Raw genomic sequence first — 18307 nt, 5'->3', positions numbered from 1 at the left:
ACTCTCACTCTATTCGGCGACTTGGCGGGGGAAACACGTAGTAGTAGACTGATACAACAAGTATGCCCCCCGCTTATCTTGACGCTGCATGGTCTCTGGCTTTACCCGTCGAGCGACTGCTGTGAGCAGGACACCCCAGTGGGACACCCCCGCCACCAAAAAAGTCGACTTATTTCCAGACTTCCACATAGGACCGTAGTGCTAGAGGGCGCTACTACACCCTGGGGACACAAAAAGTGCCTGCATTGGTCGGCCCTCTCTTATGGTCAGCACGTTCGGGTGAACAGCTGAACAGTTACGCAGTTATAGCGTATAGTTACGCGTGAGACTGGTGACAGGTACGAGCTCTCTGATTTTGTATCATTGTTTTTCCGAGAAGCGAAAATTTGGGGCGGTACTGGAGCTGATTAGCTAGAGAAAATTACTACTATTTGCAAGTAAAAACTTCCGATTTTTACCAAATCTGGGCCAATTAAACTGAAACACATTAGTTATGGTTATAATAGTTCATCGGTTATAAGCATTTCTAACGTTACGCAGCAACAATTGACGTAGCGGACCATTGCGAAGATACGCTTGATGACACATTTTATTTTTTTCCAATTTAAGACGCGACTTCATTGCGCTATTACTAGTTCTCGATTGGAAACATAACATTTTTAGTTTCAGTCTGTCAATAACCTTTGCATATATTTTTTGTAACCCGGTATAATCTGCGGGAAATCCACCTGGGTACTGTAGGTCATAGAAAGTCTGCCTAACAAATTCTTTTATATTCTTACACCTAGCTAGCAAAAAGATACATCAGCTTTGAAGCCTTTGTCTCTTACCATTCGAAAACCATGGAGCTTCTAGTTGGGAGAAATGGTAATTTCTCTTGCGATGACAAAACTCTTGGGATAGACATAGCTTGCCTGAGTCTAATCAATAGCAACAACGGCAGCATAAAATTTTACGGACAATCGACAGAGTGCTTCTTGGTACGTAATCTAACAGGAAAATCAAATTTGGTATTCTTTACTTATTGTCATGATTTTCAGTGTAATGGAACACTACGCAGTGTCTTACCTGGAAACAGCAACACAACACTCTCAGTAGACACAAAGCATCCGTATCATGTTTACTATGTGCAGGATGGGCTGGAATACTGCCAGTGGGTATATTTTGCAGCATACTACTGCAGCTTTCTATTACACATACCAATCAATTTTCTTATGGACATTAGCAAAGATTCAGGAGATTTATAATTGACTGGCAAAAGGTGAAAAAATGTGTAGAGATTTGGTTAAAGATTGAAGATCTATTCAGAATATAGAGGATAACTGTACCAGTAATTCAACAAGCACCAGTAAATGACCAGGTGTAGGAAAAGTATACCATACAATTTTATTTAAGATGTTAGACAAATATTTCCATATGTTTACATGCATAATGTTATTTTCCATAGCAGACCTTCAAAATAGAGAAATTATTGCTATGCATTCTGCAATAATATATGATTTTTCAGTACCACTTTTAAATTCGAGGAGCATGGACACTATGAAATGAACTTGACGGATCGTAGCTGCTCGGAAATTTATACCACATATCAACCACCAAATCCGTATATGCGTAAGGAATTAAGTATTGCAACTTTGAGAAAGCTATATTGGAACTTGAAGTTCTGTACGTAAATATTTTTGCAGCAATTTTGGCAGCATTTATGCTCATGTTTTTCTTCTCGGCCACATGGGCACTCGGAACATTTGTCGCTCGCTCCGGACTAATGACCAGATTTTTAAGGAGAGATGTGCCCGAAGTTCAGAGTGTGAGTGGATATTTTCAAGAGAAAGTGATTTATAATACTTTGATATTACTGATGTTTGGTATTTTATATTCCAGGATCTGGGAAGACTGCAGGAAAACGAATCTTCACCTAGGCCTATAGAGAGGGTGACCAGATTTAGCACTCGAGCGAAATTTTTGGACACCTTTCGTGGGTAACGTATAATTATATAATGGGGCATTCAATAAATAATGGCAACTCAACCGATGAGTTTCCTTTTTTTTTTATAAGATTCTCCATTTTCAAGAAAGCATTCCTGAGTTTATTTAGATATTTTCCTACAACTATTAATTTTTTATAATTATTCAAACTAATCTAAAAATTAGCATTATTTAAAAATCAGAAAAAATTCTGAAAAGTTATATTTTTCATTTCGATTATGCAGACATTGGCCCACGATAGGGGGATTTTTTTCGATTTATTCTCAGCACTTTAAACATCTTAAACAAACAAAACACTGTGTTACAACGTCCCAAAAATGATTAACAAATTTTTTAAACTAAGCTTATGTGTAAGGGCAACCAGTTTCTCCTAATGTAATTTGTTTCGAAGGAATTTTTTCCCAGTATTAAGATTTTATTGATAATATTCAACAACAGTGGGGGTAAATACTGGTTTTCAAGTAAGACTAGTATAAAAAATAAAATGATTACGAAGCACTCTGTTAGGTACAAGAATCTCAAATTTAGCTAATGGTTCAGGTCAAACCGGTTTTTCCTCATGTAATTCAAGGATGAATTTTTTTTCCCAGAATTGCGATTTTATTGATGATATTCGTCAACAATGGTGGGGGTAAATACTGGTTTTTCAATCATAGCCCATGGAATGGAATAACACTGGCAGACTTGGTGTTGCCATTGTAAGCATGAAAGAAACCTCTACAAATATTCTTGTTGCTTTCAGTCAAAGTACTTTTTTTGATGATCTCCAATTTTGTGATTGATTTTAGCTTTGCATGGATCATGGGATTCACCATAATAATTTCACTGCGTACCCAACTTAGGATATCTATATCCCGAAGCAGGATCATTTTACGTTGTTTTTGTCGATCTGTAACTTTGATATTTCTTGGCCTGGTTATCAACTCACTAACCAGAACAACTGAGAATTGCGTAATTCTGAAACTCAACGATCTCAGATTTCCAGGAATCTTACAATTATTGGGAGTATCGTACTTTATCTGCGCGACGCTTGAAGCTATATTCACCAAGGCGCAACGAACTTTTCAGGTTGGCTCTAAAACTGGTTTTTGAACTGATTGTTTAATATCTATGATGAATCATTAGTCCATCTGCTGTGATGTTTATGCTAATATTAACAAACCATTGATGAGGGAGGATTCTGTTATTCGCAGTTTGACCGACTAAAATTTCTCCAAGACATTTTGGATGCTTGGGCTCAGTGGTTGGTTATTATTGCCATTGCAACCACACACTTGCTCCTGACGTTCCTTCTACCAGTTCCTGGTTGTCCAAAAGGATACTTAGGACCAGGTGGACTTCATGAACATGGAGCACATGCTAATTGTACTGCAGGAGCAGCTGGATACATCGACAGAACTATTTTCGGTAACCATATATATATGAAGAAGTCCGGAGTTTATGGAAAACACCCACCCTATGACCCTGAAGGTTCGCACATCCAATTATTGACTCACGAATGTATCGTTGTTACATACCTACAAAGTTCAGACTGCTTATAATGTGCTCCTTCTTATCTCTCATCTAGGAATTATGAGCACCATTTCAGCTGTGTTACTGGTTTATATGGGTGTTCAAGCTGGTAGAATCATGCTAACGTACCACCAAGCAAAGTCCCGTGTGATTCGTTGGCTTTTGTGGTCTGTGGTTACGGTAAGATTACAGCTATTGATCACAGATATACTGAACTCTGAAAAAAACCTGTATGAATTATTTATTATTTTATGCAGGGTATTTTGGCTGGTATTTTATGTAACTTCAGTAAAGAAGATGGTGTTATTCCTGTGAATAAATCGATGATGTCGTTGTCTTATGTGCTCGCAACATCTAGTATAGCATTTGCCATGAATACAATTCTCTACATTCTGATTGATCTTCAACATTGGTGGAGTGGAGCTCCGTTCTTTTACGCAGGCAAGTTACCAACTTTTCTGGTATACTTTATTCTGATTTGTTTTGCATTAAAGTAATACGTGTTGATTTCATTCACTATTTTTCAGGTACAAATGCTATATTCTTGTATATGGGGCATTACTTTACGATGGGAGTATTTCCTTGGACCTTGACGATTAATGGAGTTAGGACGCATGCTAATGTATTATCACTAAACTTGTGGACCACGGCGCTTTGGGCCATTATTGCTTATGTGCTTCACAAGAAAGAAATTATTCTCACAGTATAGACACAACCCTATCTATTCCACAGTTGAGAAGAAAGTTTTGGAATTTCTTCAGCTCAGAATTCCAAACCATTGGTCAAATAATTAAGTGGAATGAAAAAAATGATAATCTAATTTTAAGCCTGTCGTTTTGGGCAATATACACCCACTGTTTGTACTAGCCCACATGTATAATTTACTTTAGCGACTCGTTCCAATTAGTAAGATTTAATTTTTGACAGAAAAGTGTTTGAGTTAATAACCGACCATGTTCGTCAGATTCATTCAAACTGGTTTGACTGATTTTGGCATTATAACACGCTAAGCATGGCGTCAGTCTCAGGGACTGACAGTGAACTTTTTGTTAGGCGAGCGTCGGCTCAGGATGTAGTCTGAACGGAAAGCACAGCAAAATCGGCTCCACGGTTAGCGTTTTAATCGACGATACTTATGTTAGATGTAATTATTATTTTACCGCTTTGGACAAATCCCATTTAATTTGGGTAAATGCTTGTTATTGGTGTTGTAGTTTGAGTAAAATATAACATATGTAATTTTATGTTATTCTCCAACACTATTTACATATTCATGCGCATGCATATGCTTGAGGTGCATTTTCAGTTTTGTTATAAATATTTTGTTTCAACCAAGCTGTTAAAATGAGGTGTGGCATCTCATGATACCCATAATTACTATTGACCTTTCAGTAACAGAGATATAAAGAGAATAGGCTAAGAATTGGACCAATTCAGTTTATATTAAGATATAGTTTCTATTTACGCATTTCGTTTTGTGATACAGAATATGGCTGAAAATATTAGTATTTAATAATTTCATAACAATATAGATCTCAACGCTAATGAGGTCTTGTATGATTTCTACCCAGATATATCGAATTAATAAAGAACGTTATATACATATACGTATGCACTGTGTTATGATGCGCATACTTTCATGGCCTGGAATTATCACATTTTGTGAATCTTTGGCATTATGAATTCCTCTCTTCTGGTTTTTTGTATGGAAGTCCAAGTTTACTGAAGATATCCTCTTCACTTGTGATTAATTCAGCATTCCCTGGTAACCCTTTAATAGAAATTGTAAAAGGGTCGATTAATCTAAACTTTAAAGTTGATTGCCGGATTTTGCATGTTGATCCGTACCTTCCAATGTTAGATGTTTCAAGGTATACTCGTTCAACGTAAATTTCTTTTTAAGTGCGTGTGCCCGCATATTTTTATTGAATAAATCACTGCCGGTAAAATATAATACGGCACAGTAGTAGTGATCGCTGGGAGTAACTCTTATATCCAGTCGGCGAAATGGTTTACTCGATTCTGCTGGATCTCGGCAAACACCCTGTTTGAAAGCAATTCCAAATTTGACAATGCTTAAGTCTGTGTTGATGCAAATCAAGATATTCTTTGTTAATATAGCTGCATACCATAAACTTTGTGTTGCCGATAGAGATAGTCTCTGTGATTATTCCCTCCTTTTCAAGATGTTTAACAATATTTTTTAGCATACCGCCTTTATTTTTCGCATCCATACTTTCGGATGTGAATTTTGGATGTGTTATCAAGACGTCAATATCGCCACTCTCATCCTTTCCACGTCTATAACTACCACAGATTGTAAGTATATACTCTTTGTCTAAATTAGCAATCACTGATTTGAGACTGAACTCGAGTCGCCGCACCTCTTCCCTTGGAATTTTCTGTTCAAAATCTTGAAAGTACCTGCCAAAAATTAGAAAAAATTATTGCAAATACATCATGAGAAAGAAAAAATTTGAAATAGCTCGATTAAAAATTGTTTCGAGATTACGAAAATGGTAGGGAAGATTCCAAATGTAGTAAAAATCATACTTTAAACCAATTTTCTGATGATGTGTTAATTTATCTTGGTTTTTTCTCAGGTCTTCCAAAGTCTTTATACCAGCATCTACCAATTCCTTTGCCTTCGATGGTCCAATTCCTGATACCCTGGTCATCAAGTTTATAGGAGCACTGATGCCATCAGCATTAATCTGAAAATGACAAATACAAGGTTAAATCCTAATACAGCTGCGTTATGAAATTTCATTGTTCTATAGAGTTTAAGGATATCGATATTGACCTACACATGTTACTATAGATTATGACTGACGATAACTTACTTTTTCAAGTTTTTGTAATTTTCCGGTTTGAAGGAACTCATCAATTTTTTTTGCGATCTTCTCTCCAACCCCTGGCAACTTTTTTGCCTCTTCACCATTCTTCACTCGGTATGATAGTGCAGCCAAAGTTCCAGCAGCTTTACGGTAAGCGTTATACTTGTAGATGTTTTTACTGACATTCCGCTCGTAATTTGCTAGCTCTGCAAATTTTTTCATACATTTTCACTTTGGATAAAATGATTATCAAACTTTCACCCAGTACTTAAGTGCGCGTCAAAGTTCAATGAAACTGAGGGGATGTATACCTATCAGAAAATCGGAGAGATCACTGTTTAGATTGTCTGCGTTGTCGGGTGCCTTTCGTTTGCTCATCTTTCTTGTATTTTGACAGGGATCTCAAAATTATTAATCGCCAATCGCCGTGAAAGCAATAAACGAACTGTCAAATTGGAGTATAACCTCTACACTTTTCAATTGCTACCAAAAGCTGCAATTTCGTAATCTTCTGCTTTTTTCCTGTCGTTGTGCCCTTTTCAGGAATTTGAAAATACGTAGGTTTCGACAGAAGTGAGATGACAATTGTATACACGAAAGTATTTGTCGGCTAGGGGGGCTAGGGATACCATGGTAGTACACGAACCGTAGAACTGTAAGCAATACTTGTTGTCGGCACCACGGAAGACCTTTGGGAACATTTACCAACATACACTATCCGTAACAGAATTACAGAAGCCCTGTGGCGATATCTACTTATGTCCACTGTCGGTAACAAACGGCAGTATGACACTGTTGGTTGCTGATGATACGGACAGCAGCGCTAAAAAAATATTCATTCAAACACTTAATATCGAAAAAAGTGGATCCAACTTGACATGAAACTAGAATTATTATTGGAATTACAGCATTTGAAGTCGAATAATTGCTATCACATAAGTGAAACTGCTCTTTAGTTACAATTTTTGTGAAGAACCACTGCAGCTTATTCGAAATTTATTTTATGTTGAAAGTTCACTTATTAGAAAGTTCCTATTTACTACGTATCTCTTAATCTTTCAGTTGCTGCCTCCTGTCAAGGTCAACCCCAACGAGGAGTTGTTACGACCAAAGCTACGACAGTGTCCTACGAGTTTATACGCTATATTTTGAGGAAACGAGTTGTACAGTAGCATACAGCTGACTGTGAGAATATAGTGTAAGGATTTATGACTGGGATGCGCGTCAAAACGTGGAATTATCGCGCTTTCATGTCTTATAATACGTGATAATTCTTATTTAACGTATCGGTGTATTGATGAGTTGAGACCGCAGAGATCGTGTTAATGTAATCTCAATATCGTCAAGTACATATTCTTGTGAGAATAATACATGCAATCGATGAAATGTACAGCGCTATAAGCGAATACATCGGCTGCGACATAATTTTTTGATTACCGCGTCAGAGGGCGGTAATCGGAGATAATGGACGATTAGACCTATAGTAGACGATCAATCGTCCCGACGGAATGTCTGTTGTCTTGAATTATTAATTGTTCGGTATCAAAGTACCGCAGTGGCAGCATCATTGTAGTAGTGAGTTGAGACAAATCGAAACATTATACATGAATTAATTCAACTGCGACGCCGTGGCCAGCAGTCGCCTTCACCGTTGCCACAGTGAGCAATCATTTAGTACTAGACGGCAGCGCCACATCGTAACAGATTTGGCATTTTCTTACTAAATTGGCGGTCGCTTCAAATAGAGTACATAATAAATACGTAAACACGTTAGCGTTTTATTGTTTTTTTCTTTTTTTTTCATCTCATACGAACATCACAGTTTTGATTTATAGCGTATCGTATGAGTCACAGCTTTGAATTATAAAACTATACAGTAAAACAATAGTTTTTATGTATTCTTACACCACTGCTTAAATATTTTGAACACGATTTGCGCGGAATTCGTCGAAAACATTTCGTCGATTAACAGATCGTCCAACCCAACACAACTCAATCTACAAAATTGTCATTTGATGAATTGGTTGTTTGCCTTTGTTACTCGACGCATTATTTTTTCTCAACAACAACGCAATATTCTCCAGTCTCCAGGTGGCGCGATAGTCAGGAGTTTACTTTTCCAAATGAGGGTTTCATATGTTTTTGAGTCATTTTCGTATTCGGGTACTGAAATTGAAAAATGTAATAAATACTTTAGAAACGTATCAGATTTAGTACAATGATATTGAACTACTGACGTTCGTCGCTAACAGTCACCAGCGCGATTATCGCTGTTTATCGTCCACAACCCGACGTTCGTGACACTCGTTTTGGCGTCGAGACGCCTCGGTAAAGCTCGGTAAGCATCGCAGGCCAATCGATAGCCGGTTCCCAGAAGGTTTCGGAGGGGGGGAGGGGGGATGTCATCAGTGTCGCCACACTCCTCAACGGATCCGGCAGCCCGGCACTACTTGCCTCCCACCGCTGAGCCTGGTCTCTGTTGAAAGTTCAAGGAACGAACGCGTCTACGGGCGCGGCTTGCGTCTCGAAGTGGCGTTTTACGTGGAACGATGTCGTCCCTCGACTATTTGGATTTGTGCAGATTGTGTCTAATGAAAGATCGTGTGTCCGTACCGATATTCGAGGGTGAGGGTGATGTCAGGCAGATTTTTTTAAAGATTGCGGCCTGCTTGCCGGTCAAGGTAAGCCTACAAACTACGCCATCGCTCTATGCCAGCCAATATACGGTCGCCATTTTGTCACGGTTATTGTTTCCTACCATTTACAATGAATTTATCGATTCCGTATGTATCGAGTACACAGCGTGGTTCTCGATCACTGTTCCCGCTATTACAGTTTCTTATCTCGTACGTGAAATGCCGCTTCGGTGTTGCTGTTCTGTGGTTGTAAAATCGATCCTTCTTTTTCTCTGCTCTGCACCCCCCCCCCCCCCCCCCCCCCTTCTTCGCCCTTCCTCCTCATTGCTCGTGCCGCGTCGTTACGGCAGGCGGCCCGACGCCATTCCTAACAAAGGGACGCTACGGCGTCCCGGACTCTATTCCTGTGAATTATGTATATAATTCTACTTTAATTGGCGAATGCTGTTCTAACAACTATGATATGTACAAATAGATGAATACAGACGCGATTCTGAGCGAACTGCATTTTACAAATGAATTTTATTACAGGTTGCACGGGAAGACAAGTTACCTAAAAAGATATGCGACGATTGCGTTTACAAAGTAGAATTACTTTACCAATTTTGGAATACAACGGCAAACGCCGAGAAGCAGCTACTCCAATGGCTTGGCGAAGTTGGCTTGGAGGACAAGCAAGGCTATGTCACTGGCGTCCTAAATCCGGTAATTTAACTCGTCTGCCCTAAACACAACAATGTTGCTTCAGTTTGACTGTGTTTGAAACACGAAATCGAACACATGACAATCTCATATTTACTCTTCTATTTTTTTCTTGTTTACCTTGACAATCGTTGTAAACAGTGACCACAATATTTTGGACATGTATGTTTATACTCACTTAATTAAACTATTAATGCAGTATAATTGTTGAGATACATCTTCTGCCAACATTAGAGTACAATTAATATCAAGTTTATCTTTTTTTATCGGCAAGTGTACTGGGTTGTTCATTTGAATGGCTTATGTTCATTTAAATTTTTGTAGTTTTATTTTGCACCAAACTTTTTACTATGCAATTCGAAAATTTTGTCAGTGGTCTTGTATTGGAATGAACTTTTAGAGTGGCAAAAATTAAAAGAGGTGTTAGATCAACATGTATGTAGAGAGATCGTGACACTGCTACTGAGAACGTTCTTTTAAATACAAAATAAATTTTATCGAAATATTACAATGTTTCCCAAATAGGTATAGTATCTGCGATCTGTTTACAAACCCAATCAAAAGCTTGTGCAGGCATTTAGTTTCACCTTCAAACCTAATTAACCCTAGTTAATCATTGTTGGTTATCTATAATACATAGTTTTAACAGTATGATTATGAATTTTGTTCGCAGAGTACAATGAAACAAGAAGAAAACAGTTCCAGCGGATTGGGAGGCACAGCAATACAGGTGACTGGAGTTCAACCTGGCATTGGTATAGGAGTTATAGACAACATGGGTCTAGGCATGCCGCTAATTATTCCCAGCTCAACACAGCAGGAATTAACTGCTGTGCCAATGGATACAAGCACTGGACCCATCCAACCTATCCAACCTATCCAACAGGCTGTACCTGGTCCAAGTAGTCAACCTGGACATGAACAGATTGCCCAGTCCCAAACTAATGCAACAACGCATCAACAGGACGAGGAAGAGGAAACTAGCGATGATGAAGAAAACTCTGACGATGATTGCGATGGTGATGATGGTACACAAAGAAATTCATTTAGTTTGCCTAATAGTCTCAAAATTCCTAGAATAAGCTCAATGTTTTTTGAACTTATTTCTAATCTTAATAACGTACGTTGTATTCAACTGACAAGTATGGTGTTCTGATTTAATTATTGATTTGGAGTCTGTGTTTAATTTGAACATTTTGATTTTAATACAGGTCTACCTGTCAAGGAAGAAAGCGAGGAAGATCCTAGTAACAGTAGAACGATTGAACCTACGACGTTTGTAAATGTATCCCTGGCTTGCGACGAAGCGGGTCCGTCCGGCTTGCAGCAGCAAAAAATCGTGGAAATGCCAGAAATGGCTATGCCCCAGACAACCGACGGTGATCCCAAGTCTGGGTGAGTTTTCCTTTTTTTTCTTCACTGCCCTTGCCATTGAGAGCCAAAGGTGTTTCGTTGTGAAATCCACACACATGCGCAAACACTCACTCTTCTAAGTAATGAGGTTGTTTATTTTTCTGAATGGGATTCTGATGGGATATGTATTGGAAATTTTTTTTTAATCATCTTTTCAAACCGAATAGGTTTTTCTTTTGTACTTTCCATGGTTCTTGTTAATGTAAAATTGCGATCAAACAACCTAGATGGGTACTCTGGAGAGTTAGTCACCTTTTAATTGTTAAGGTGCACAGGGCACGAAATGAATTGTGTCCACCTACACACCTCACAACCATCTTTGGCTCAGGCCTTTAGCAATTTGTTCAGTTGGAAAATACTCAGTTGAGAAAAAAAAAAGATTATCATTATAGCAATGCTTTGTACTTTTTTTTTTTATGTGTCGAGTCTGAATTGTGTGCTACAAAATTAATATTCAGGCAATTAATAAATTGGAACGACAAATTGCTAGATGCTTTTTATTATAACATATATGATGTATGCGTAGTATAAGAGCATGTTTTTGTATGCTTATATGAAAGGAAATCCGTTGCTATACAGCATAAATAATGTAAACCACAGATTGTTGGTCAAAATTTATTTTTGATCGGGTATGAGAATATTTCAAATTTATGTAAGTTCATGCTGTATATGTGAATATGCATATTCTTTCATAAGGGTATACTCAGTTCCCTTTTTGTTATTTTTCTTTCGATGTTGAAATTCTTGTTTTATGGACAGAGAAATTTCATGTCTAATCCATAGAGAATTTCGATTCTGCCAGCATTGTATCCAATTGTAAATGCTCTCTACTCGATTGTTCTTAAAATTTTTGTCTGTCCACAAAACAATCTTATATACGTGTTGTCGATATAACAATACCACGCTTATGTAAGGCACTCAATGCCGCACATGACCAAATTTGGTCGAGACACTGTTTTCTAAATGATGAGCTTTGCCGTAAAATTAATATAGATGCGATACAGTCGTACCTCGATAGCATTGCGAAGAATATCCCACATGTAGGTGTTGCGATTTAGATCAACGAATTTTGATTTATTTTTTGCATACACAATTGATTAATATTCCCTATTTTTATGGAGTTCTCGTGTGTCTCTCCTGGTATATCGTGTGTGTTGGAAGTGTGTTGAAAATTTTCAAAGAAGAACGATAGCTGAATTTTCTCTGAAAATCTGAGACAGCTCATACTGAAAATTGAAGAAAGAAGAAGGTATTCAAGATATCTACACAACATTGATAATTGTGTCATCAGCAATTACCAAAAATTTTTGACGGATCTTGGATGCAGACAGACGTATCATGTCAACATTTAGAAAAAGGCGAGTATGTTTTTTATTCATTTTAGAAGTCCTGTGCCTTTCCTTTTCATCAATGGTTGCTACATTTCACATATTATGTTACTTATATCTCGATCCTGTACAGTCTGAGGGTTATGAAAATCATGTTTATTATGTTTAAATAATATAGCTTGTGCCATGTCGTGTGCATGTGCATTGTTGCTGCATAATTGCGCAACTTCTTTACGCTATCATCATACACCTACCGTTTTTACACAATGGAAACTGCGATAATTCGTGATATTTTGTGAATCTTGATCGAGCTCACACTATTAACCATTAGATACTATAATATTTCGTGATATATTTTTAAAAACTCCTGGAAACGTGCATAAATAATGAAGTGATTGGTGTGGTTGCAAAAATCATATTCGGGAGTTGAGTGATGAAATATGTACGAAGAATTCATCCTTTGATTTGGTGTACCGTATAAGAAGAAGATGTTAGACGTGCTTCAGTTACTGCAGAGATGTGCTGATAGTATTCGAAGGTGAGAAAAACATGATAACTTGAATTATCAATTTATAGTATTCTTATATTTATATTTTCTTGATCTTGACTAAGGTTTCATTTTTACTGGTGGTACCATCGATATGCATCCTATTCCTGCAATTTACCTCCTATTCCTGCAATTGACTAATTGTTAAATTGTAACTAAGTTTTTTTCCTTCCGTAAAACGTCACGTGTGTTGTTGCTAAATTGAAGAAATAAGAAGAAATGAATTTTCAACGTAGTGCTTACGTGTATCAGAGAGAATTTAGTTTTCGATGGCCAAGCATCAATACGTATTTGATTGAGGTGAATGTGGTGATGCTAAATTGACACTGCTGTGTTCACGACAGGTACTAGACAGGCGTTTGTAGTTAATGCTTGGTAGTGATTTCCAATGTCTGAAAAACCGGGTAAAATGTGGAAGATAAGAATTTGCGATGGAAGGCAATGAAAGTTTGAATACGGAGATGAATATTCAAATGTTCAAGCTGTTAAATTTATAATGGCGCTGGATACTCGAGAGTCTCTCTGAGCCGAGCCATTGGGATAGTGTACGGCAACGCAATGCACTCGCACAACCACATAACACATCACACAAGCATCTCACTCGCCTGCTCGTGTTGATGTCAGAATTAGCAGCAGTATCGCGGCCATTGTTCTTGAGTTTATCCTTTCAGGGAAGACGAGGTATTCGGGGGTTTGTCAGGGATGCTGCGACAAATACTATCACCCTCATCCCCCGAGTGCGGTGAAGCAGCCATCGCATCGATATCGATTAATGACCAGCTATGTTATCGTGGTAACTACACTGCTCTTGCCGTTGTACCCACTACGTTAGACACGGTACGCAGTGACTATCCACAGTCGTCGACTTTTGAACGTAATCATATGTTGTCCTCGTCTTTGCCAGCTACTTCGTACGCTTGCCCCACATGTGGGAAGGAATTTATTACCCGTTTCAAATTAAATTATCATACAAGGACTCACATGGAGCGTAAATTTGGATGCATCGTGTGTGGAAAGACCTTTACGACTCAGCATCATTTAAAAATGCACGAGGCAATGCATTCGGACGTAAAACCGTTTACTTGTCAATTATGTCCTGCCACGTTTCGATATCAAAAACTTTTAGATCGTCATACTAAAATGCATGATACGGATACTGCTAGACCTTACTCGTGCTCTCTTTGTCTAATGCGTTTCGACACAAGGAACAATTACAACCACCACGCTAAATCTCACAAATCAATGTCGCGAACCGACACTATGGATAGTGTAAGACTAGGGGATATGAATTTGGCTGAGGTCTCTTCTATTGCTACCTCCACAAATGCGCTATCCTCGTCAGCTTCGTTCCCTTGTGAAGTGTGTTCCCAGGAATTCCCATCTCTTGATTCCTTGACTACGCACAAGCTGGTACATCGCTCACGTCCATTAATTTGTGATGTTTGTGGCAAGGGATTCACCCATCGCAAGTATTATGTTGTTCATCAACGTATACATACCGGTGAAAGACCCTACCTGTGTGCAATGTGTGGTAAATCATTTACTCAGGCTTCGACACTTACCGTTCATAGACGGTATCACACTGGCGAGCGACCCTACACTTGTACACAGTGTGGTAAAGGATTCGTTACCCGTACAATTATGCTCAATCATATGAAAAAACACTAGGCAGTCTCAACAGATTTTTCCGTATTAGATTTATTAGATTAAATTTGTAAATTTGTCTCATATTTTGCGTATTTTGCTGAACCTAACTGTAATACATACTTGAGACAATCGGATACTAATTGGTTCGTTTTTGTATATCTGTTGTTAGTATCACATTGAATAATTATTCAGAAATTAGTACAGTTTACTCATACTTCATATATGGGTTGAAATATTTTTGTTGCTTTGAACTGTAATTCTCATATTTGCATTATGAATTTTCACATTTCATTTAGTAATTTACCTATTGATTAATTTTACACAAAATTTATAAATTTTAGTGAAGAAATACTATTCCACAATTATAGTTTGAACTTATCACATTTCACTGATCAATATTTGTTGTTATTTACTTCTTGTAGGTTGAATAATAAACATTACTACATTCAGAAGTATTTCATTAATATAACCATATATTACATTAATCTATCCGTGTATGAACTCCTGTATTTATTATTTCACATTTAGGTTGATGTTAAGCATTTCACCGAACTTGTGGTTTCTACAAGGCAAAGCTGAAACAAGTAAACGAAGACTAATCAATGGTCACTGCTTGTATAGATTAGCCCTTGTTGCATTAAAAATCGAATCGAACAGCATAGTGTAGCGTCTGATGACTATTGCATCCAGTGACCTCCAGTTCACAATGGTATAACAAGTATGGTAAGTTAACTTTGGTGTGTGCGACGAAATAACGACGATGAAGATCCATAATTTTTACTGGGTCTCTCTTGGAACCATTGTTGTTATCAATATAGAATTTCAAGGGACTGTGTAGTTCAAGTTTTTGGTGTGACTGATCGCAAGACAAATCAGGCAATGGGCCCTGTTCTGGAATTAACCTACACAAAAATGGTCCGTCTTGTAATCGCATCAAGATTTTCAGTACCTAGTGATCATACCGTAAATGGGCACGACACAGAGGTGGAGGACAATTGAAGCATGAGTGGATTTCAATCCTTGGTCACACACAGTTTGGTGCGATGAAGGAATTAAGCTTAAATTCAAAGGGTTGTATCGTGAGCAGAATGTATTATTTGGCTCATCTGATTCTACATGCAAGGTGTGTCGTAAAATAATTTAATGTTCATTATTTTGTTTTCTTTTACATCGAAAATTAATGAATATTTATTTGTGTCTGAAGCTGGAAGTGGATAAATGAATATGACTTTTTATACCTTAACTAAACGAATTTTTGATTTGAAATAGTGTGAATAAGAATCGTGTATACGTGTTTGCTGTTTAATTTTGAGCACATAAGTACGACTGCCTATTTTCATGTTTTCGTATATCATTCTACAGGGACTCTCCATAACTTCCTGTGCTGGAGGGTCTATAATGCCCAGTTTTCTAGCTTTGCTATAAATTATAACGTTGAAGAGCATCGACATGAGTTAATTGAGAATGCTTCTCACATTGCGATTCCCATTACCCGCGTCATGGCTGTTTAGTAGTGAAATACATCTACACGTATTAATGCGTGTGACCGAAAGCCAATTGTAATGACAAGTCTGCATGCAAGAAGTTATGGGAAGTCCACTGTCGTACTACCACTATTACTACTACTAATAATGATAATAACATATATAAAGTTAAACATACCTAAGAAACGAATTCTTTCTACATGGATGGTGACATTCTGTGAATGTGCAGAACATTAATGTCATTGAGTTGACGACAATCTGATTTCCATTGTAGCAGGTGCTATTGCCGCGCGTCTATAGTCTAGATATTATTTTTATACTCTCACCACAGTATTAAGCTGAATAGTTGAATTTCCAGGTAAGCTGGCCGAGTCTCACGTCATTCATGCCCTGTGTCTCTTATTTGCAGATATTTTGTTACAAAGAGCAGCTTGCCTGGTAGCGTGGTGATGTCGCAGGACTGTAGCGGTACCGAAATTACCGGGGATCATGAAATATCCTTGCACGATCGTTTGAATGTGGAGAACACCGTAAGGCTATATCTGTGCACATTGTGCGGGGAAAGTTTCGCCTCGACACAAGCGCTTAGTATGCATCTCGAGGTGCACGATGAAAAATATCCTTATGCTTGTGACGAGTGCGGACGAAGTTTTAAGACTACTTCTGTACTGAGGAAACATCAGCTGATCCACAATGGCGAGAAAACGAACGTTTGCGAAACATGTGGATATTCGAGTCTTCATCGTTCTAATCTTATTAATCATCAACGACGACATCACTTTGACTACAAGTATCGATGTGACGTGTGTGGCATGGGGTTTTACACGAAGAGTAATTATCAGGAACATCAAACTATACATAGCAGAGAAAAACCGTTCCAATGTCAGATATGTCAAGCTTCGTTCAGGTATCGACAAGGGCTGAGGCTTCACGCTAAGCTTCACCAGCCTGACTATGTTCCTCCTCAGAAAAAACATCACTGCGAGCTATGCAATAAACGATTCTCTCGAAAACAGGTCCTCCTTGTTCATATGAAGACTCACAGCACCGGTGCAGTACAGAGCGAGTTTGTATGCCATATATGCGGTAAGGCTGTATCGAGTAAAACATACCTTACTGTGCATGTAAGAAAACATACGGGGGAAAAGCCCCATGTATGCGATTTGTGCAACAAGGGTTTTATATCACAAAATTATTTGAGCGTCCATAGGCGAACTCACACCGGCGAGCGCCCTCACGAGTGTACCCATTGCGGTAAACGGTTTACGCAAAGAACAACCCTTGTTGTCCACCTTAGGGGTCACACAGGGGATCGTCCCTATCCTTGCAATATCTGCCAAAAGTCGTTTGCCTCAAAGACAATGCTCAATTCCCATCTTAAAACTCATGCTAAACAGAATGCACGTGCCCAGCAAGAGCAGCAGAGAACCGATTCATCCGACAATATTATGATGCACAATTGAACAGGATTGTCATATTTATACGGCTGCATCGACTCGTAAGATATAGCTATACTAATTCGGTGTAGGATATTTTAGTTTTCAGTAACAATCGAGCTTTGTTTTAATCATTTTTTTTTTAGTTTTAACATTTATTGCGTGCCCCTCATAGATGCATCGTTATCAACTTAGTTCACGTATATTATCAATTTTTTACTTGACTTTTTTTTATTAGCGTCAAATATTCTTGGTCTGAAGAAAGTGGATACTGAATATTCTATATGGGACCAATGTGAAATATACTTTTGTTATGTCTATTGCTCGAGTAGTTCCGTACTGGAAGTAATGCGTTAACTTTAACTACAGATTATCTCTACAAGTGTTCCTTATCACTTATAAATTCAGTCCATGCTTATAACTGCAGTACTGTCAGTCGATACTCACTGCTATGAGAGAAGAAAAGATATATGCAATTATTGTAGCTCCGATTAACTTTTTCTCTACTCTGACGTTTTTTTTTTATTCAGCTTTCATTACACCCTTGCCAGAGGAGCGATCATGGAAACCATGTGTCCGGCTTATATTCTTTCCATTATATCATAGTGAGAGCAAGGGGGATGCACGGGTGCTGGATTATAATTGAATACAATTGGAACTTTCGGATTGGTGTGACTTTAACTGGTGATGTTTGGTCTACTATTCTCTCTCAGTAAGTCTACTCCTATCTCAATAGGTGCTAGAACAATAATTTTATATTTGGCACCTTAATGCCACTC

At 38.1% G+C, this 18307-nt stretch overlaps 4 protein-coding genes across 15 annotated transcripts in view; 3 read left to right on the top strand and 1 right to left on the bottom strand.

The window, feature by feature from the left end:
• The first annotated feature begins 191 nt into the window (after positions 1 to 191).
• LOC124304382 (heparan-alpha-glucosaminide N-acetyltransferase-like) lies at positions 192 to 5103 on the top strand. Of its 6 annotated transcripts, none has more exons than XM_046762507.1 (12): positions 192 to 338; positions 789 to 980; positions 1041 to 1153; positions 1508 to 1611; positions 1686 to 1807; positions 1882 to 1979; positions 2577 to 2684; positions 2775 to 3054; positions 3180 to 3456; positions 3554 to 3678; positions 3756 to 3939; positions 4026 to 5103. In XM_046762507.1, exons 2-12 carry the CDS (start codon positions 843 to 845, stop codon positions 4205 to 4207), a joined length of 1731 nt encoding a protein of 576 aa, XP_046618463.1. In that variant the 5' UTR covers positions 192 to 338; positions 789 to 842; the 3' UTR covers positions 4208 to 5103. The 6 variants fall into 6 exon arrangements, with proteins under 6 accessions (XP_046618463.1, XP_046618462.1, XP_046618464.1 ...); XM_046762506.1 differs by having other exon boundaries at positions 285 to 437; XM_046762508.1 differs by having other exon boundaries at positions 301 to 433.
• LOC124304387 (DNA polymerase beta-like) lies at positions 4557 to 7685 on the bottom strand. 2 transcript variants are annotated; one of them, XM_046762521.1, is made up of 6 exons: positions 6647 to 7685; positions 6342 to 6566; positions 6052 to 6212; positions 5628 to 5922; positions 5347 to 5542; positions 4557 to 5269 (listed from the first exon to the last, which is right to left on the bottom strand). In XM_046762521.1, exons 2-6 carry the CDS (start codon positions 6555 to 6557, stop codon positions 5175 to 5177), a joined length of 963 nt encoding a protein of 320 aa, XP_046618477.1. In that variant the 5' UTR covers positions 6558 to 6566; positions 6647 to 7685; the 3' UTR covers positions 4557 to 5174. The 2 variants fall into 2 exon arrangements, with proteins under 2 accessions (XP_046618477.1, XP_046618476.1); XM_046762520.1 differs by having other exon boundaries at positions 6342 to 6541; positions 6647 to 7683.
• Positions 7686 to 8884: 1199 nt separating this feature from the next.
• The window catches only part of LOC124304378 (endothelial zinc finger protein induced by tumor necrosis factor alpha-like), a 28767-nt gene continuing 19344 nt past the window's right edge, over positions 8885 to 18307 (top strand). For all 6 annotated transcript variants that reach the window (XR_006908164.1, XM_046762488.1, XM_046762487.1 and 3 more), the window contains exons 1-4: positions 8885 to 9016; positions 9503 to 9676; positions 10347 to 10701; positions 10885 to 11068. Coding sequence is in view for 5 of the 6 variants with exons in the window: in XM_046762488.1 (XP_046618444.1) it covers positions 8885 to 9016; positions 9503 to 9676; positions 10347 to 10701; positions 10885 to 11068 (845 nt within the window). In the remaining variant the exon portion in view is untranslated. The remainder of the gene's footprint in view (positions 9017 to 9502; positions 9677 to 10346; positions 10702 to 10884; positions 11069 to 18307) is intronic.
• Positions 16893 to 18181, top strand: LOC124304391 (zinc finger protein 2-like). Its single transcript, XM_046762529.1, has 2 exons — positions 16893 to 17590; positions 18059 to 18181. The coding sequence occupies exon 1, from the start codon at positions 16905 to 16907 to the stop codon at positions 17553 to 17555; it is 651 nt and encodes a 216-aa protein (XP_046618485.1). The 5' UTR covers positions 16893 to 16904; the 3' UTR covers positions 17556 to 17590; positions 18059 to 18181.

This window comes from Neodiprion virginianus, chromosome 5, assembly GCF_021901495.1.
Source record: "Neodiprion virginianus isolate iyNeoVirg1 chromosome 5, iyNeoVirg1.1, whole genome shotgun sequence".
NCBI lineage: Eukaryota > Metazoa > Arthropoda > Insecta > Hymenoptera > Diprionidae > Neodiprion > Neodiprion virginianus.
Note: the sequence above shows the minus strand (reverse complement) of the source record. Positions and strands in the feature narration are given on the sequence as shown.